The sequence below is a fragment of the Gopherus flavomarginatus genome, chromosome 4 (assembly GCF_025201925.1).
Source record: "Gopherus flavomarginatus isolate rGopFla2 chromosome 4, rGopFla2.mat.asm, whole genome shotgun sequence".
Taxonomy (NCBI): Eukaryota; Metazoa; Chordata; order Testudines; family Testudinidae; genus Gopherus; species Gopherus flavomarginatus.
The window spans coordinates 161,790,124-161,811,797 of record NC_066620.1 but is presented as its reverse complement, the minus strand read 5'-3'; the positions used below and the strand labels follow the sequence as shown (position 1 = coordinate 161,811,797).

At 40.1% G+C, this 21,674-nt stretch overlaps 1 protein-coding gene across 2 annotated transcripts in view; it reads right to left on the bottom strand.

The window, feature by feature from the left end:
* Positions 1-12,600: 12,600 nt before the first annotated feature.
* Positions 12,601-21,674, bottom strand: part of COL9A1 (collagen type IX alpha 1 chain) — a 140,419-nt gene continuing 131,345 nt past the window's right edge. For both annotated transcript variants that reach the window (XM_050950725.1, XM_050950724.1), the window contains exons 36-37: positions 14,894-14,971; positions 12,601-13,641 (exon numbers count right to left, since the gene is read on the bottom strand). In XM_050950725.1, coding sequence (XP_050806682.1) covers positions 13,457-13,641; positions 14,894-14,971 — 263 coding nt within the window. In that variant the 3' untranslated portion in view covers positions 12,601-13,456. The remainder of the gene's footprint in view (positions 13,642-14,893; positions 14,972-21,674) is intronic.

The following is a 21,674-nucleotide window of genomic DNA, read 5'->3' as shown; positions in this document are numbered from 1 at the left end:
CCTCCCGAGACACTTTGGTTCATGTTTATACCTTATTTCCCTTTATGAATCAATTTAATCTTCATAATACTTAGTGCATTTTTGTCCATATATATACTGTACAATATATAGACATTTTATAATGCACTTTGATCGAGTCTTTTACTACATTAATTGCCATGTCAGAGTTTTGAAATGATTTTGTGAGTTCATTCCATGTGTTATATTTTTACTGTTTCTCTGATTTAGAGCGGCAACAGGCCCAAATAGTTTTTATGAGCTTTTCTCTTCAAACACAATTTATTTTCTTACAACTTGATGATCTTAAGACTGTACAGATTTTTCAGTCTTGTTAATACTGGTTTTATTCATCTTATTACAGAGTGAATTACAGTTGTAGAGTTTTTAAATTCACATGTTCCCACTGAAGTTTATTTTCTTAGGTAGGGTTCTGGGGAACTCTGTTCATATGAAATGTTACTGTTCACTTCAGAAAGTCATGGCATAGGTTTCCACACCCAGCTGACCTATGCTTACGAAGCACACCTAGGACATTCAAGCTCACTTGAATTGCTTCTGTGGAGCCAAAGGGGGAGATGAAGATTTTGTTATGATATCCTCTCTATCCTTGTGCACCATATGGCTGTATTCAGACTGTCTGGAAATTTATCATATCTGGCCAATAAAGGCATTTCCTATCACTGAATGATAATCCAGTTCAGAACTGGCTCATTCACTTAACTTCAGGTGCATAAATCTAAGCTGGCCAGTTGTTCGCGTTTGGCTTTATTTTGAGCTTGGAACTAAATTGTGATGGCACATCCTTCAACAAATAGTTATAATCATATAATATGTGTTCTCTGAGTTGTCTACACTCAGATTAATCTGGTAGGCAGGCATTATCCCTGCTTGCAATGTAAAGACCTTTTACTTTAGAGTGTGGGTACTAGACAATGATAGGGTCAATGAGGCAACCTTTAAAACTCAGCAAGTGGTACACAGGCAACATGTATTTCCTTGATGACCTCATCACACTAACAGTATGTGCCAAAAAAGGATATCTGTACAGGGACAGATTAGAATGCAAAAAGACTAGTTGGATGGCACAAGACGGCTGGAAACATGTGAAAACCACTTTGGAAAGGCATCATGGAGCATTACTAGATACTGTTTACAAACGCTTTGTGTGACTCTTACCATGGCAGACGCTATCACTAGAAAGCAAAATAGAATAAAGTGAAATGAATCTTACAGACATTTAAGAAGTGGATCATTTAGCAAACGGTCAAAAACAATGAATAAAATGTCCAGTCTTGCAGGGCTAATGAAAAGAGGCTTTTTTTCTCCCCAAGATACCTTTTGGATTATCTGAAATAGATGAAGCCAGATCATCTGAATATTAGCCTCATTCATGCACTGGGATAGATGTAGGGTCACATGACAAGTTTTTTATAGTTTCATAGTTTAAGACCAGAAGGGACCTTCAGATCACTAATCTCACTTGAAACTATCATGTGCTAGAAACTGAAAATGTTGTTAGCAGAGCACAGGTAGCTGTAATCAAGGACCACAGAGTAAATCAGTGGGGATGGTGGAAAACAAAGCTCTATCCTATCAGCGGGATGTTAGTGGTTCTCTTGGATTGTGCTCAGCTAAGTGGTTATATACAGTATGAGTTAGGGGAGACAGAATTTCTTGATCCACAGCAATCAGGAGATCGTTGCCAAATCTTGGACTCTCGGGCTTGAAAAGAGACATCCAGAAGAATTTTTCTTTTTACTTTAGAATGCAAATAGGTATTAGAGAAGCTGAAGTGTGGATGCCTTCAGAGAACCTACAGTGAAAATGAAATTTGGTTTGAATAGAGTTCCTAGCAAGTATATCTAGATTGAGACAGATCTTAAAATGGGTTGCTTTGTTCAGATGCACCCATGACTGTATGGTTCAATTTCTCTTCTGGCATAAATGCATTTGAAGTCAGTGAATTTATACCACCAGAGAAATTGGCCATGTATGTTTTCAGTTTAGTTACATGAACTGCTGGTCAGGTACATTGCATAGGTATTTTTTTTCAAGTTGATTTATTTGTACTTCTCTAGTGATTCCAAATCTTATTTAAAATATATTTTTAACTTTATAAATTAATTTTAAGCTCCACTTCCTGTGATTATGCCAAAAAATGGTGCTGTCTTTTAAGAAAATAACATGATTAAAATCTTTGAGTTTGTTCCCTTTCTAGAATGCTATACAGAACAGTGTATATAGATATATTACTTGGTGTTATCTGTATATTTGGGGCATTTTCCTGGCTGAACTACAACTCTGAAAGCTTGTAACTTACCTAGCCTGATTTTATAAATGTTAATTTACTTGAATTTTAAAAAGATTATTTTTTCATACATATTTCCAACAGGTGCTTTTTCCCTCCCTCATTTTTGACTCATTATTAGAGTTTTTTAAATCTGTATTTGAATATTTTGAAGTTCTCCATTGGTAACTGTGTTGGTAATGATTAATTTATTTCACACTGTCTTTTTGGTTAATGATTTTTCATTTTGATATAGACCCAATTTAGTTTCTCATGAGAGAAAGGGTGTTTTGTAATATCAGGTACCTGTATACCATTTCCAAGATGCTGAGCCACATTCTGTGTTTGGATAGAATGGCATCATTCTGGATTAACACTGCTTTTATACTGAGTTATTTCAGTTTTACATGATTAGAACTGAAAGCAGAATATGGCCTGAAACGTGCTTCTCGTTTGTCAAGCTTTATCTTTAAAACATTTTTGCAGTTTCAAATTAATGTTTCCTTGATTTATACCTGTTTTGAGGATTTTCCTTTACTTCTTCAATTTCATTTATATGTTTGTTAAAAACGTGTGCTATAGTAAATGTTGCCTAATACAAGAGGATTATCTTTCTGAGAGCTCAAGGTATTTTTCTGAACTAGGATTTTTTTAACTAGAACAATATTTAGAATTGAAATATGATGAGATATAATATTAATAAGGTCCTTCAAATTGCTCTAGATTAGTTTTGAGATATTTGGAATATACCAGGACCAGTTTCCTGTATTTCTTATCACTTAAAATCCTACTATCCAATATTTATGAAGATAACTTTGGAATTTTCTTAAAGTGGCTGGTATATTTGAAACTATTTAGATTTGCTTCAGGAAAGTAATAAAGCTGCTGTGGCTTAGTTAATGTCAAAACCTTTCAGAGTTATTCAGAGCCTATGCTATATACCTCCTTTTGTCCACATGGTGGTACTCAGGACACTTTTGTTAGTGCAAAGGATTGAACAGAGACTGAACTCTAAAAATGGAAGGCAGGAAACAGTGCAGTGTAGATACATTACATCTTGTGCCATCTTTCCACTTTTATCCTTGAGCCTAATACATTTTTTCTAAAATTTACAGTTTGTTTTTAGACAGCAGTATTTGCAAAAATACTGCCTTTATTGGATGAATATTTCCAGGTTATATGAAACAGGTTTTATTTATGTTTTATATATGCATATAATGCAGGAGATTGTACAGTTATAAAACATGTCACTTCTATACATCAGTTTATCTTCACCGTAAGGGTATGCATCTTTAAGGGAGTGGCAAGTTTATTGGAGTATTGAGTAAATCGTAGAGTAGGGTGCTTTTTAAAATCAAGTAGCATTGCAATCTACTTGTGATCTTTTACATTAATGTTTTTAATACATGGATATTTTGTATAAATAAACTGTACTTAATTTCAGTGGTAAAATAAGCACATAGGTTTCTGTAGTATAGTATTAGGATTGGTTTCCCTTGTTATCAATCCTCCCTTTGTGTTTTCTGATCATATGTATTATTGACAAATATACATGTTTAGCTGATTGGTAAGGCTAAGTGTGAAGTAATTTCTTAACTCACTGATAACCAGTTCATAAAATATTTTAGTGCTTCTGATTGTCACAATGGTGAGCTATTATTTTTTGTGTCAGCCTGTGCCCAGCTTTATGGAATACAGTATCTGTTTCTTTTCTTTGGCCTTTTTATAGTATTTTATGTGTCGTCTGTAGTGTTACATAACAGTTGTATGAAGAAACATGATCTAGATGGTTTATATTATATACACATCTGTTTTTCAAACATACTGCAATGTCATCTAAGGTCTTTGAATTCTATCTATGTACTACAATGACTGCTGGGATATAAAATTGTTTTTGTTAAAATATTAGGAGAAAATCAAAATTAAAGTTGACATTAATTTTTACTGAATAATTTTTACTTCATATTCTGTGTATATCAAGAAGCATAAATTTCTCTCTGAAATGTGGCCAAAACTAAAATAGATCCATGATAGTACATGATATCTAAATCCAGCTCCATCTACTGCGTTTGGTATGGCTCATGAAGGCTTACAAATTTAACTATGACTTTGCCTAAAAAATTTGTGGTTCAAATGGAAAATCCAAGCTTTATCATACCATAAGAGAATCTGATAACATATGGTATGCTAACACAAATGTTATGTGTTGATAGACCAAAACAAGCTCATAAGTGTAAAGAATGTAATCTACAAAGATTTTGAGACTTTTATCTTGGAAAAGTGATGCATTTAATTACATGCTGAATTTTTCACTGTAAATATATTTTGTCTAAGTTCACAATTTGAAGAATTTGATGATGCATTGTATTGTTGCATTTCATTTTTGAATAACATTTAGCAGTCATTGAATTCATCATGGTATATGCATACTGATAAATAGAGCCCTGAAAATTGGCAGATATCCGCACACTGTGTTTGCGGATCGTGAATCAGTTTCAGATACAAATTTAGTATCCACGCAAGGCTCTAGTGCTAAATATTATACCTCTTGGCCTCATTAATTTTTTTTCAACATTTAAAGTTCAATTCAGTGCATATATGTTAAGTGGATTACAAGATATCCTTCACTGCCTTGTACCTTGCATGGTCATTTACATCTGTGTCAGATCCTACCAGATGAGAATGGTAATGGTTTACACTCATTTTGTAGATGTAACAATGACAACACAAGGTTCAAAATCAGGTAAAGCACAAAAGGGACAATTAAGGGTATGTCTTCACTACCCACCGGATCGGTGAGTAGTAATCAATCTATCGGGGATCGATTTATTGCGTCTCATCTAGACACGATAAATCGATCCCCGAACACGCTCCCTTTCGACTCCGGAACTCCACCAGAGCGAGTGGCGGTAGCGGAGTCAACGGGGGAGCTGCAGCCATCAATCCCGCACCATGAGGACCCGAGGTAAATCAATATAAGATACGTCAGCTTCAGCTACACGGGTCACGTAGCTGAAGTTGCGTATCTTAGATCGATTCCCTCCCCCCCTCAGTGTAGACCAGCCCAAAGGCCAGGTTCAGTGGAAGAACCATTGACCTAGCCACTGCCTCTCAGGGAGGTTGATTAATTTCAGCAACAGGAGAACCTCTCCCATTGCTGTAGTAAGTGTCTACACTGAAGTGCTACAGCAGCACAGCTGTACCAGAGTAGCTGTGCTGCCGTAGCAGTTTGAGTGTAGACATAGCCTCAGGCACAAATGAGTAAATTCAGGTTTTGCTATTCACTATGTCCAGTATTTTCAAATGTAGTTACCTACAGCTGGATAGCTGGGCTGAAATCACAGCTTCATTTAAGTCAATGGGAGTTTAACTCCACCAGAGCCAGGATTTCACTCCTAACCTGTGTATAGACACCTCAGTGTGGACTGATTTTTTAGAGGTTCCATTGACTTCCGTGGGAGTTACAGGTAGATACTCAGCCCATCCTAAAATCAGATCATCTAGTTAGTTGTCTAAATACGGGTTAATATAGTTGCCTATTTTTAGATACCTGCATTTGAAAATGTAATACAAATGTCCAACTCTCCCATGAGGAAAAGAACACAGGGGCTAGATGGAGTTGAAAGGGCCCTAGGCAGCATTTTGACCAGTAATGATGATTTTCTTCTCAAGACAAAGTTAGCTGCCTCAGCAAGATCACTGCACCTATTGTCTAAGGTTTTCAGTCTTTATCGATAATTTCACAGAAATGCAGATTACGACAAGGTTTTCTTCTTCTTATAACTATATTCAAATGTCAGAGGGTAGCCGTGTTAGTCTGGATCTGTAAAAGCAGCAAAGAATCCTGTGGCACCTTATAGACTAACAGACGTTTGGAGCATGAGCTTTCGTGGGTGAATACCCACTTCCTCAGATGCATCTTTTATATTCAAATGAAAGAACTGGAAAATAAAGGATTATGACAGAATTAAAATGGGAGTGGAAAGGGCCTTGCAAAAGAAGAGAACTGATGTACATATTGTCTCTCCTCCTTCTCCTTGTTGCCTGTGCCTGTAACAGAGAACATAGTGACCTTATTTTAAGCAACAGCTTTGAGAAAGGAAGCAAAGACCCCATGGCCAGTTAATAATACCAAAGCCAGTGGCATCCATCATCTCCTTGACATATCCAGTCATCAGGTCAAGGTTTCATGCAATTACTTCAGCAGTTAAAAACATATCGTATGAGTGTGATATTTGTTTGTACCATGTAGCATAACTACTAGCTGCTACTAGGAAAAATCCTTAATGTCTGTGAAACCAAGGCACAGAGTCCATTGCTCCAAAAGGACTTAAGCACCTAAACTGCCACTTTAGGTACCTCAATCTCAGACTCAGGGCCCTCTTCCTCTTCCCGTCCCCACAACCATCTTCTTGCAAAAATGGCAGGGCACCAAACCTCGAGAGGTTTCGCAGCTGGAAAATCCCACACAGCGGGAGGTGCCTCCCTTCAGCCCACAGTTAGGCTGAGCGGCAGGGCTTAGAATACACACTTCTTTTTTACATCTCCTATTAGGTAGCTTTGGTGAGCAGCCATGTAGCACATCGGCTTTTGTGAATGCCATTCTGAGGCACCTGGCTCTCCACATTCATTGTACAGGGAGGCTTTTTGAATCCCAGTGATTTTTTAGGTATAATGAAGCTGAGCATCACTATACCTACATTTTTTGTGAATCTAGCCCATGATCTCTTGCTCTGTCTCTTTCTTCCTGACAAAGTAGCCTTGTTTCATCTAGTGCCTCTTTCCTCAGAGGGAGCGGTAGAGTGGTGGCAGAAAGTCAAATTCCACTCTTTTACACCCATGCAACCTTAGATCCAAGAAATGAAATATTTGCAGCACTCAAGATCTCTACTCTGTAGTAACCCAGCTGTCGAGACCAACTATAAACCACTAAAAATAAAGCATCTGTAATCAATTGTTAGAATCATCGAACAATAGGATTAGAAGGGACAACAAGGTCTTCTAGTCTAACCCTCAGCCAAGATGAAGGATTTGTTGTATCTAAACCATCCAAGACAGATGGCTATCCATCCTCCTTTTGAAAACCTCCAGTGAAGAAGCTTCTACAACCTCCATAGGCCGTCTGTTTCATTATTCTACTGTTCTTATGGTTAGGAAGTTTTTCCTGAGAGTTAATCTAAATCTGCTATGCCTCTTGTCCTGCCCTCTGTGGCAAAAGAGAACAACTTTTCTCCCTCTTTTTTATGGCAGCCTTTCAAGTATTTGAAGACCACTGTCATGTCCCTTCCCTTTATCTCCTCTTTTCCAAGCTAAACATATCCAGTTCCTTCAGCCTTTGCTCATATGACTTTCATTTCATCCCTTTTGATCATCTTTGTCACTCAACTCTGGATCCTTTCCAGTTTCTCCACACCATTTCAGTACATTGGTGACCAAAACTGGATGCAGTGCTCCAGCTGAGGCCCAACCAATACTGAGCAGAGCAGTATTATCACCTCCTCTGACTTTCATGCTATATCTCTGTTAATGCGACATAAAATTGCATTTGCTTCTTTTGCAACAGCATCACATTGCTGAGGCTCTGTCTACACTACTACCACACATGTCAGTATAACTTTGTCACTCAGTGTGAAAAAAAATCCCCCTGAGAGATGTAAGTTACACTGACATAAGCGCTGGTGTGGACAGTGCTATGTCGGCAAGAGCACTTTTCCCATCAATGTCACTACCGCTGCTCTTTTGGAGTGGATTGGGAGCTCTCTCCCATCATCTTTGAGCTACTACATTAGACAGCTGCGAATGGTGCAGTTGCATTGGTACAGCTGCACTGCTATAAGCTCTCTAGTATAGACATAGCCTGACTCGTATTGAGGTTGTGATCCTCTCAGGTCCTTCTCTGCAGTGCTGCTGCCAAGCCAGTTATCCCCCATTCTGTATTTGTGCATTTGGTTTTTCTTCCCCAAATGTAGCACCTTGCATTTGTCTTTGTTTAATTGCATTTTGTTGGCTATAGCCCAGTTCTCCAATTTATCAGGATTCCTCTGAATTTTAGCTCTATCCTCCAAAGCATTTTCAAGCCCTCTCCCCAGCTTTGTGTCATCTGTGAATGTAATCAGGAAGCTATCTATTCCTGCATCCAGGTCATTAATAAAAATGTTAAACAACACCCGACCCAGAATGTATCCCTGTGGAACCCCACTTGAGACTTCCTTTCAATCTGACACCTTTCCATTAATAGTTATTCATTGTTTGTAGTTGTTCAGCCAATTATGTATCCACTGAATGGTAGTTCCACCAACCCCAAATTTCTCCAGCTTACAAATCAGAATGTCATGTGGCACTGTGTCAAAAGCCTTGCTGAAGTCCAGGTATATTATTGCAACTCTTAAATAGCAGTAAAAAAAATGCATGTGAATCATTCACACTGAATGTCTTCTCGATAAGTGTTTGAAAAGGGAATGACTGGGAGCACCTGCGCCCAACATCTTGTGCCTCATTCCCTGACAGTGGAGAACCACTGATGCATCTTGGTGCGATTGCACATGCTGCAGTTTTTTGGCCGATTGTCTAATAAGTGATACCTCAGACTAGACATATTAATTGAATTCTGATCAGAGTATGATGAGTTGATTAATCAGAAGCAGGTATTACATTTGTATTGAACATGAGCAATATTTTGCTGCTCTTTCACATGTTGATAAGGACTCAGCTGGAGTATTGTGTCCAGTTCTGGGCACCACATTGCAGGAAAGATGTGGACAATTGGAGAAACTCCAGAGAAGGGCAACAAAAATGATTAAAGGTCTAGGAAATATGACCTATGAGGGAAGATTGAAAAAACTGGGTTTGTTTAGTCTGGAAAAGGGAAGACTGAGAGGGAACATAAGTTTTCAAATACATAAAAGATTATTACAAGGAGGAGGATGAAAATTTGTTCTGAGCTCTGAGGATAGAACAAGAAGCAATGGGCTTAAATTGCAGCAAGAGAGGTTTAGGTTGGGCATTAGGAAAAACTTCCTAACTGTAGGGTGGTTAAGCACTGAAATAAATTACCTAGGGAAGTTGTGGAATCTCCATCACTGGGGATTTTTAAGAAAAGGTTAGACAGACACCTGTCAGGAATGGTCTAACTATTACTTAGTCCTGCCTTGACTGCAGGGGACTGGACTAGATGACCTATTGAGATCCCTTCCAGTTCTACACTTCTATGATTCTACACTTAACCCAGAGTGCAGTAGAGCTAATTGTGCTATTTCTCGTTATGCAATCAGAATATAGGAATTAATGTAGGTGCCATCATACCCCTAATTAGTGACTCCCATTAGTCTTAACTCACACTATTGTGCCAGAGGTTTGGAATGAAAATCAAAGGTAGGTAATGCCAGCACTTCTTCAGCTCTTCTCTTGTAAAGAATCAATGAACTTCCATTTGTTTTGGGTGATGTCCACATTATAGACTCTGATTAACAGTGACCCATGTCACGTCTTCTTTTCTTTGTTTCCTTGTTCTTTCTTGATATTTCCACTTGGATTCGTATATACACATAGATTACATATGGTTGTCATCTATTTATATTATGACCCGTGAGACCTCAGTCCATGTTGCGTATTCATGGGACTGAGGATTTACTGCTCAGTTTTATTTTGCTTTTTAAACTAGAAATTCATTTTCCAGTTCAGCTCCAAAGTAGAAATTCTGCTGCAAAATCATAAGTTATCCACTTAACTGAAGTTTGCATTGACTTGAACCCAGAATGTCAAATATATTTATCGTAATAGTTCTATTTTATTTAATTTTAATATATGTGTTTACGTTTTCTGTCTTACATCGTTCATTTCTATTGTGGAATATTTAGCATTTTAAGGCTGTAATAATTTTTTTAAGCAATTGGATGTTTTTTGTCTTTAAAATGTTTCTTTCTTCCACTCCTTCCTGGTGTTACTATATTACATTTGGAGAAAGAGTTTTCAGTCTATCAGGTTTTTCTTTTCTTGTAACAGTTTTACACATTTTATTACATTGATATAGTCCAAATAAAAGTTTGTTGGTGAAACTATAACGTTGTATTCATGTTTTGTTGAATTCACTGTGGTCCCTGTTCTTTGAGGAGCTAAGCAATTACAAGAAATTGAAAGTACTCAGCACCTCACAGGATTGCTCCCTACTCTTAAACTATTTTGGTTTTTCAATGAAGTCAATCTATCTGTGGAAAACACAGGCCAGCTTCTACTTACTAAATAACTCTGCTTTGTAAGTGAACTAATCACCTTACATAAAAGTGCTGTGCTGTATTTCCAAAGAATTAAACTCCCTGGGGCAGATCCTTCACTGTTGACATCATGGGGGTAGGTATTAGAGTAGAGGACTTTAGCTGAGAGGCAATGTGGTATAGTGGACAGAGCACTTGGCTGTGATGCAGGAAACCTGGCTTCTATGCTTGCCTCTGCCAGTGTCCTGCTGGGACCTTGGGCAATTCACTTTGTCTATCTTGGCCATTTAGACTGTAAGCATTTGGGCGCAGGGACTCTCCTGCTATCATTGTGTATACAGTGCCTCAGCCCTGATCTTGGTTGGGGCCTTTAGGCCATACCATAATACTAGTAATAAATAATAATTCCAGCAGCACCTTAATTATTGTTAAGGTTGAGTTGTTCTGTTCTTAAAACAGGGATTCAACCTTTTAGTTATGTACTATGACAAATACAGTGTATTCTCTCCAAAATTACATTTACTGAGTACGGAATGAATTTTTTGGAATACTTACAAGTAAATCTCTCAGAATATTTTTTTTAATGGATCCTTTATGAAACTTAGCATTCAGTGTCAGACCTTTTTGTCCCAAAAGCTCACAGTTAGGCCATTCTCTCGCTACACAAGAGTGGCAGATATATGAAGCTTGAATATATTTATTTAAAAAAAATTTAAAAAAAATTAGAATTAATTGGCTTTTTCCCATTATTCATCATAACTTGGAGTTTCTCCTTCAGCAGAGGCAAAAGAAGTCTCTTTCAGAGCATCTCAAAATGGCAGCTCTCTCCCATTGTTCTCAATGGCACTAAGGCCACTGGCTTCCCCTATCAAGGCTGGCTGCTGCAGAAGAATGGAGGGGGGATGACGGAGGCAGTGCTATTTGGGGAAAGGTGTTATGGCAATTTCACAGTTAACACCTCCTCCTCCTTTAAGGTCTTAACATCTTTTAAAATGTATTTCAAAATTTGCCAGGGGACAGCCAGCCAAACCTCCCATTGTTAACTCATTTTTACATCCTTACAGATTCCCTATCCTGGTCCAATCGAACTGTTGGAATTTATAAGAACAGGTGCTCCACAACAGACATGTTCATAAGTACCACCACACACACACAGAGCACAGGCTGTGGACCTGCTTGGGGCCACGAACCAGTTTTGTGTACTTTTCTTCTTTTGTCCTTATTTTCTTCCCAAAAGTACATCCTGTAACTGCCATATTGCTGTTGTAACACCAAGATCTTGGCCATTGCAACAGCCACCAAAACTAGAGAGTTCCTCTCCTCCTATTGTGATCTGCTTCAACCACTGCAGTGGTAATATTTTAATAGTTAGACAATACATCTGTTTCAGTGCTGGATCTGCCACCACATCCTCTTGGTATGTGCCAGAAACAAGAAGTAACTGACTTTTCTGGAGATGGGAAGCAGTTCTGGTTGCCATTGTTCTGGTAGGAGTTAATTTCATTACTACCCCTCAAAGGAATTACTCAGAAATATGTTGCGCTTTAATGTACAGTCTCATCAAGTGAAAGTGTTTCAAGTACTTTTTTTTTACCAGGATTTCCCTCCCCTCCTCCCCAAAACACACTGATTTTGTTTGTATTTTCTGGGGAAAACTTATAGCTTAGTTGACTGATTCCCCCCTCCGCCATCATTTTTATTTCCTGTCAGAAAAATGTGAAGGGTTTGAGCATAAGCAAAAAAAGTGAAGAACTAGAAGACATTAATATTTATGGCACCTGTACCCAGGTGTAGATTTTAAAATTATTTGGAAACTAATGTCAATGGGGGGAAAAAGCATTAAATCAGGAAAGTTTTATTTCTGTCTCAAGAGAGGACACTTTAGAGAAGTTATATATTCCAAAACACACAAACTTTAATTTACATGGTGGAAAGAAACAAAAATATCCACATGGCACATTTTTCTCTAGCAACAGAACTGTAAAAGAAAAGGGAAACAGGGATATCTCTATGGGATAGACTCTACCTGAACTATTTCTTTGAACTGTGGTGTATATGACCATTCATACAAAAACATGCAAGGGATTAAGAAACATTATTTATTTCTTCCTTTTATACAACCAGAGATGTCACTTTAGACCTTTAAAATAAATAATCTCAAACTCATTTATTTCTGGCTATTAAAATTCCCTTCACAGTGGCTTCTTGCCTTCTTAGTTTGATTTCACATAGAAGGACCTGAGATGGAGTAGGCTTCATATGAAAGTAGGAACTCAACACAAATTGGAGACAAAAATGAAAACCGGCATTACGTATGGAGATTGTTGTACATGATGTACTCATGATAACCCAGTGATCACACATTTACAGAGATTTACAGTATACAAAGTATTCAGTGTGGCATGTTTTTACAGGAAGGGTCTGGCAGCCATGTTTGTACAATTTAAATCACAGTGATTGGAGACAGAGGCTTAGTATACATTGTACAACACAAACACATGGTGAAATGAATATAGCTGAGATGATCTGATTAGTTCAATTCAGCTCCATGGAATTTATTTTACAAGTGTATCAAAAAAAAAGTTACAGCTACAACTGAGATAAACAAACCATTCTATCTTTATTTAGTTGATGGGAGGGAAAAGGAGAGGGGGCAGAAGTGACTGGGAAAAGGCTTTATTTTTTAAAAGAAATTGGTTTAAGACAACTGCCTTGTTGTCTCCAAGGGGGAAGAGAGAGCCAAAGGGTCTTGCCTGTGTAGTTTTGTAAGCACCATCATTCTAATTTTGGTTGCCTTTTTGTAAGAACGTACCAACAATGTGTTAAAGTATGTTCTATTGAAGCCTTGGATGCTAGGTTTCTCCTCCTTGTTTGGCAGGTTTCTCCTCCAATTTTTTTGTCAGCTGTACGTGCAGAGAGTAAACTGATACTAACATTTCACAGCACTTGCATTGCACTTTCATGGCCCTTTCACGTTCTTACCAGCAATCTGTCCAGCTTGCACTGTGCAAGATGATGGCTCACAATATCCCGGAGGACCAGCAGGACCTGGAGGACCAGGTACTCCAGGCTGACCAGCCACTCCTGGTGGGCCTCGTTCACCATCACGGCCTTCCCTTCCATAGCTGGGTTTGCCAGGTTCACCTGGAAGAATGGACATATATGTAAACAGAAGCACTACATGGCAGGTATAAAAAGTGGATTGTTTTATTTAAAGTTTGGTTTTGTTCTTAAGTGACTGTTAAATAGCTTTGTGGGGTTCCATGTTTACTCTGAGTTCTATATAAAATGTGTTCCCTTTACACATTAAAAGATGTTTCTCTATTAGCCATCCCTCCAAACTCAACCAGAGCTTGATTGAGTTCTCACATATTACGAGCAATAAGGTTTCCATAGGCCAAATTCTCCCCATAGTTACCTCTGTCCAGCTCAACTGCCATCAGTGGTGTTGCAGTGTTAATAATTAGAACTTAGTGAACAATTCTGTTGATGATGCACAAGAAGGATAGAATCCAGGCTGTTAACTCACTAGAGCTAACAGAAGTAAAAAGCACTAAAAAATTATTATTGTCCTATAGTCAGATGTGACTCTCAATACACACAGGGAGCAGATCTGTTGAGTAGCAAGGTGTGTTTTTATGTATTTCTCTTTAAATTGTCAATGAATTGATGAAATAATAAGCAATTTCTGTAAGTTTCCTCAAGTGGTACATTTATATTATATAAACTGAGGTTTTCAGACATCCCAAACATCTGTGTTTACTATTATTCTTGTTACACAGAGAAGGACATTCATTAGCTTATATCCATACATATACTCAGAAATGTGCGGGAGAGAGAACTTGTTATATTGAAAATGAATGTACCTTTTCATTTAACCACTAGAGGGCAATTGTGTTACATTTATGAGCATGAATCTGGGTTCTGGAATTCTGTGACGCAACATGGCAATTAATGACCACAAAAGTAGAGGAGAACTGTAATTTGAAGCCCTCAAATTGTAAACAGAGGCTTTGAGGACTCCACTGTTGCTGATGGGTAGGATTCTTTCATTTTCTGTGGTTGTCATTATGGGAGTTGCATATATGACATTTTTTTGATTTACACACGCTGGTCCCAATCCTGATCCCATTGAAACCAATGGGAGTTTTGTCATTGACTTCAATGGTAACAGGATCAGGCCCAGGCCCATTTCTCTTATTAGGATGATAATAATCCTTGTTCATGACAGTGTAACCGTTTATATACAATATAAAAATACAGACATACAGCTGATTCCTTAACAAATGCCTGCACTTGAATTTTTTCAAAATTATAATGTCAATTCCTCCTCCTGCCTTTACTTTCCCCCCTTATATATTCCTCTTATCACTTCCATACACCCCAGAATATTTACCTGGAAGACCTGTTGTTCCAGGTAAGCCTTTTGGTCCTCTGCCTGGAAGTCCTCTCTCCCCCTTTTCACCAGCTTCACCTGAGGTAAATTAGTGAAATGTCATTCACAGTCTGTGGAAAGCAGTTTTTTCTATCTCAAGGCATTTAACTATCAGGACAACTGAAAGGGAGTTTAGCAGAGGACTCACTTGGTGAGGTGCAGAGCAAGCATGTCTGAGGGTACGTCTACACTACAGGATTATTCCGATTTTACATAAACCGGTTTTGTAAAACAGATTGTATAAAGTTGAGTGCACGTGGCCACACTAAGCACATTAATTCAGCGGTGTGCGTCCATGGTCCAAGGCTAGCGTCGATTTCTGGAGCGTTGCACTGTGGGTAGCTATTCTGTAGCTATCCCATAGTTCCCGCAGTCTCCTCCGCCCCTTGGAATTCTGGGTTGAGATCCCAGTGCCTGATGGGACAAAAATCATTGTCGCAGGTGGTTCTGGGTAAATGTTGTCACTCATTCCTTCCTCCGGGAAAGCAACAGCAGACAATCATTTAACGCCCTTTTTCCCTGGATTGCCCTGGCAGATGCCATAGCATGGCAACCATGGAGCCTGTTTTGTCTTTTGTCCCGGTCACCGTATGTGTACTGGATGCTGCTGACAAAGTCGCTACTGCTGCGCTACACAGCAGCATTCATTTGCCTTTGCATGATAGTGGAGATGGTTATCAGTCATTCTGTACCGTTTGCTGTGCCACTGTAAATTGGCGATGAGATGACGGTTATCTGTCGTTCTGTACTGTCTGCTGCTGTCATGGGTGCCCCTGGCTGAGGTTGGCCGGGGGCGCAAAGACAAAAATGGGAATGACTCCCCGGGTCATTCCCTCCTTTATGTTGTATCTAAAATAGAGTCAGTCCTGCCTAGAATATGGGGCAAGTATACTAGAGAACCAGAGACCACAGCCGCTCCATGTCAGATCCTGCAGAAATGATGAACTACATGCCATTCTAGGGGGTTCCCCTGCAACAACCGCACCCGTTGCTTCCTTCCTCCCCCAACCCTCCTGGGCTACTGTTGCAGTGTCCCCCCATTTGTGTGATGAAGTAATAAAGAATGCAGGAATAAGAAACACTGACTCATTAGTGAGATAAAATGAGGGGGGAGGCAGCCTCCAGCTGCTATTAGTCCAGGCAGGACATTAAGTGGTGCCGGGGAGAGGAGCCCAGCATCCCGCTGCTATGATAGTCCAGGCAGTACAGAATCTTTTCTTTACACATGAAAGGGAGGGGGCTGATAGAGCTCAGTCCCAGTTGCTATGATGAAGACAGTTACCAGCCGTTCTGTACCATCTACTGGGAATGACTGGGAATCATTCCTCTTTTTACTCAGGTGCCCCCAGCCGGCCTCACCTGAGGCCAGCCAGGAGCACTCATGGGCTGATGATAACGACGGATAGCAGTCATATTGTACTGTCTACCACTGGGGAAGGGAGGGAAGCGAATACTGCTCTTCACTGCCGCAGCATCGTGTCTACCAGCAGCATTCAGTAGACATAGGGTGACATTGAAAAAAGTCAAGAAACGATTTTTTTCCCTTTTGTTTCACGGGGGGGAGGAAGGGGTAAATTGACGAGCTATACCCTGAACCACCCCTGGACAATGTGTTTGACCCTACAGGCATTGGGAGCTCAGCCAAGAATGCAAATGCTTTTTGGAGACTGCTGGGGACTGTGGGATAGCTGTAGTCCTCAGTACCCCCTCCCTCCCTCCATGAGTGTCCATTTGATTCTTTGGCTTTCCGTTACGGTTGTCACGCAGCACTGTGCTGTGGACTCTGTATCATAGCCTGGAGATTTTTTTTCAAATGCTTTGGCATTTTGTCTTCTGTAACAGAGCTCTGATAGAACAGATTTGTCTCCCCATACAGCGATCAGATCCAGTATCGCCCGTATGGTCCATGCTGGAGCTCTTTTTGGATTTGGGATTGCATCGCCACCCATGCTGATCAGAGCTCCACGCTGGGCAAACAGGAAATGAAATTCAAAAGTTCGTGGGGCTTTTCCCGTCTACCTGGCCACTGCATCCAAGTTTGGATTGCTGTCCAGAGCGGTCAAAATGGTGCACTGTGGGATACCGCCCGGAGGCCAATACTGTCGATTTGCGGCCACACTAACCCTAATCCGATATCGTAATACCGATTTTAGCGCTACTCCTCTCGTTGGGGAGGAGTACAGAAACCGATTTAAAGAACCCTTTTTATCAATATAAAGGGCCTCGTTGTGTGGACGGGTACAGCGTTAAATCGGGTTAACGCTGCTAAAATCGGTTTAAACGCGTAGTGTAGACCAGGCCTGAGCGATGGCCTGACTCACATTCTTTACAACTTCTGCTGGTGAAAGAGAAAAGCTTCCAAGCTACACAGAGCTCTTCTTCAGGTCTGTGTTGTTCGAAAGCTTGTCCCTCGCATCCAGAGTTGCTGGTCAAATAAAGGATATCTCACCCACCTTGTCTAATATCCTGAGACCAACTCAACTACAACATTGCAAACAACAATGAATTATATTCTTGTAAAAATTCAATGTGGTTTCAGCATATTACTATCCACAGCAGTTGCACTCAAGGGCAGACACATTAAAAAAAACATTTTCCCTAAAATGACAATTGGAGTATGCTATGTTTCATATAGTGCCACCCAAAATAACTTGAGAGAGACTAGTCAAAAACAAAACATGAAGGACAAAACAGGCAAGCCATTTTGGGGGAAAGGCTGAAGTAGCTGGGCTACAAAGTACAATAGTTCTCAGGTGCTGGATCCTGAGCGGGTTTGTGCATGACTGCTTTGGATGTCATGGCTCCACATCCTAGGGCAGGAGAAAAAGAACCCCATTCTTATTAGAATGTTCTCTGACATCCAAACTAGGTTTTATTAGGCACCTGAAAGAATAAGGAATGCAGCAGCTGGAGCCCCGGGCCCTTTTAAATCGCTGCCGGAGCCCTGGGCGGCAGGGGCCAGCCAGCGTGGATGGGCTGGCTGGGGGAGGCTGACCCCCGCCAGCCCTGCTCCTTCCACCAGAGGCCCCACCCCTTCTAGGGGCTGGAGCCAGCCCCGTTCCAGTAAGAATTTATTATTACTTTCACCTCGGAGTGGGAGCTTAAAATCTTTGCTACTTTGGCCATCTGGATTAAATGCTCTCCACTCCATATAGAGTCACTGTAGATGCTTTCATCCTCTTTTGAAGAGGCCTATGCAGTCTCTTGGCATTCCTCAGCAGATAGAAAGTTAGTAGTTTAACCCTTGAAGTATAAATCTAATAATGTTTGAGAAAGTTTAGAATAAAAACTAGAATGGTTTATTTTCTTTTCATGGTCCTAACTCGCTACAGCCAGAATAACCAATTATCACTTAGTTAGAAAGGGCACAGCAGAAACTTTTTAGGAAATTATTTGAGCTGATGCTGTTGAGATAGCACACATGTTTGAATATCCATTGAGGATGCCGAATGTGTGCTACAGGAGGAAGCTGCTATCTCCAAATTTCAGAGAAGATTACAGCTGCCCTCGCCACTTGGAGATTAACCCTGTCCTGGTAATTACAGCAGCAGGGGGCCTTGATGTCACATTACCCATATATATTTTAGTACTCCAAACTACTGCAAACTTTGGAATAGTGTTTACTGCCTGTTATAGACACGCCTCTCCTCTTTGTACTAAACTCGAGTGTATCATTTACAGCTGCTGCACCCTCTGACAATTTTCTTCCAGTTTTCTTTTTGACCTGCTTCAAAGTGGCTTTCGACTGAATTTCCATTTCTGCCTTCCTTCATTCCACCAAAGTTGCTCTCACTAAAGACCTCTTCCCTCAGACCCAATCTTCTCAACCCTTGACACAGCTAATCACTCCTCACACACTCTCCTTCCAGATTTCCATTGCATTGTGTTCTCACCTCTCTGACTATTCTTTTAGCGTGCTCTTCCATGGATCCATAGTACTCAGTGACCCTGCTTGGACCTCATTTCTTTTCTCTTTTGACTCTCTTCCTGGATGACATTTTCCAATCCCATGGGTTCACCTCTCTGCAAATAGCTCCCAGCTATACTTTCCCAGTCCTCACTTTTCCCCCTGCATTCAGGACCGCATCTTTGTATGTCTGTATAACCTCTTGGTCACCACTGTGCATTCAGATGGTAACACTGATTCTCAGAGCAGGGACCTGTTATTTGTTTGGCACAGTTTGGCTGCTGCAGAACACCATGTACCCTTTTGGCATTTATTAATAAAATAGGGCTAGAAGGCAGGGGTTATCATGTTCAGAGCCATACTGTGTATTTAGTACAGATCAACAGCAGCATGCAAGGCCGCCCAGAGGATTCAGGAGGACTGGGGTCTTTGGCAGTGGGGAGCCCCTGCCACCAAATTGCCACCGAAGACCCGGAGCAGAAGAAGCTCCGGGGGCCCGCGAGAGTTTTCCAGGGCCCCCGGAGCGCATGAAGAACCCTGCTCCAGGGCCCCCGAAAACTCTCATGGGGGCCCCTGTGGGGCCTGGGGCAAATTGCCCCACTTGCCCCCCCCACCCCGGGCGGCCCTGGCAACATGTAATTCTTCTGCAGAATCGTTTTTTCCTTGACAGCAGTTAAAAACTCTTTCCATCTTCCAAAGCCAAACTAGCAAGATCAGAAGCATTTAATATTTATCTGTGTTTCTAAGGCACTGATCATCTTGATGTCTAGGTGCCAAAATAGATACAGACTGAAATGTCTCAGATAGCTACCCTAAACAAACAACATCAAAATGCTCCTGCAATTCTGGTTGTTTAGGTTGAACTGAAGCCTCTGCAGCAGCTTTCCCTGAACTTATCTCACTTTCCTACCCTAGTTCTCTTGTATTCAAGAGTGCAGAAAAATTACCTGACCATTACATGCAAAGAAACCTTTCTGTAAGGGTTGGTCCAAAGCACAATTACTGACAAATGTACCCAATTTCAGGTGATGGATGTTTTACAGCCTAAAAAACATTCTTTGCTGCAAAAACTTTGCATGGTATAGGACATATACTACCACTGAGGTATTTAGAAATGCACCCACAAATTTACCAGAGGGTAACATGGAAGCATGGCGTTATGGGAAGTTGCTTTTTCTAGTTGCTGTTTTTCATTTATTGTCTGTGCTTAAACTTTTCTTTCTTGTATTTTATAATTACATTTTTGGCCAGGTAAAGAGTGTTCAGTATGTGAACCTTTGTGCCTCAATTTTTTTTCCGGCTTTGTAAGAAGAGAATGTGGGTGAGACTATATTATATATTCATAGATTCCTAGGCCAGAAGTAACCATTGTGATCATCTTGTCTGACCTATGTAACACAGGCCATACAATTTCTTGAAAATAATTCCTTGAGCAATTCCTACATTAATGTAGCTGCAGATCTCTAGCACCACTGTAATTAAAGTTTGTGTTTTCCTTGTATACTGTACCTCTCATCAGGGTTTTATGATTTTGCTTTTGACAAAAACTAACACTCCAATCCTATTACCCAGAGGGTTTTGCAAGGGAACAGAATTTTTAAAAGGACACTGTTGCTGCCCTTATTCAAGAAGGGAAGAAAAAAAACCCACTGCTGGCTGGAAACAGAAATAAGTACTTTAGTTTTGCAGAAAATTTCCCCCAACCATCCTCTGAAAGAAAAACCCCTGTCAATCAGGAACAAAAAATTATTAATTTAGATTACATAAAGATTTTTAATACATTGGGTAAGCCAATTCCTTAACACAGATTTCACCTTTTCAAAGGATCAATAGATTTTGCGATGTACAGTGCAATGGTGCTGAATGTAGAATTTGTTTGATTATTATAGGAAAACAGTAAGGAAGATTTGTCCATTGATTATAAGCTAAGAGATCTGATGGATTTAAAATGATAGGCTGATACTACCATAAAGTTTAATGAATAAGTGATGTTTGTTGATGAAACATGGCTGGTTTTACATTCAGAGGGCGTATCAGAAGACAAAGAGCACCATCTGTGTGAACTGCAGGATGAACATACTGGAGGCATGGTAAAAACTAAGCAGATGTAAACTGACAAGGTAAATAAAAGAGAGAAGACTGTAAGGCCCTGTCTTCACTAGGGAAAAAAATGTATTTTCCTGCTAGTTCTCCTTCCTACTGTTTATCTCAACTTACTAATGTATGAAAGGCCAAGCTGCCTTGTCCGCCCTAGGATTTTACCATGTATTAGCTACCACTGGTGTGGACACACCCTGAGTAGGGGGAAGAGATACAGTAAATGGGTGTGAGGAGAGTTCTAGGGATTAACTAGGAATCAAGACCCTGCCATTTATTAATGATGGCCACAATTCAAAAGTCCATCCCTGATCAGCACAGTAGTTAAGCATGTGGTTAAGTGATTGGATGACTACGGTTGTATTTAAGACCAAATGCTTTGCTGAACTGAGGCTTATGTGATCTTAGGTAAGTCATTTTGGGCCAGAGATTTAAAGGTATTTAGGTGCCTAGTGGGATTTTCAGAACCACCTAAGAAGGATCTGGGTGTTAGGTGCCTCGATGCTTTTGAAAATCCCACTAGGCACCTAAATACCTTTAAAAATTTGGCCCTTAGTCCCTCAGCCCTTTATCTTTCTATGCCTCAGAGGGTATGTCTACACTGCAAAATACCACCAGCAGCAAATCTCAGAGGCCGGGTATACAGCCTGGGGCTCACGCTACAGCACTAAAAATAGCAGTGAGATGTTCCCAGTCGGGCTCTGAAATGGAGTGAGGAGACTGGGTCTCACAGCCTGA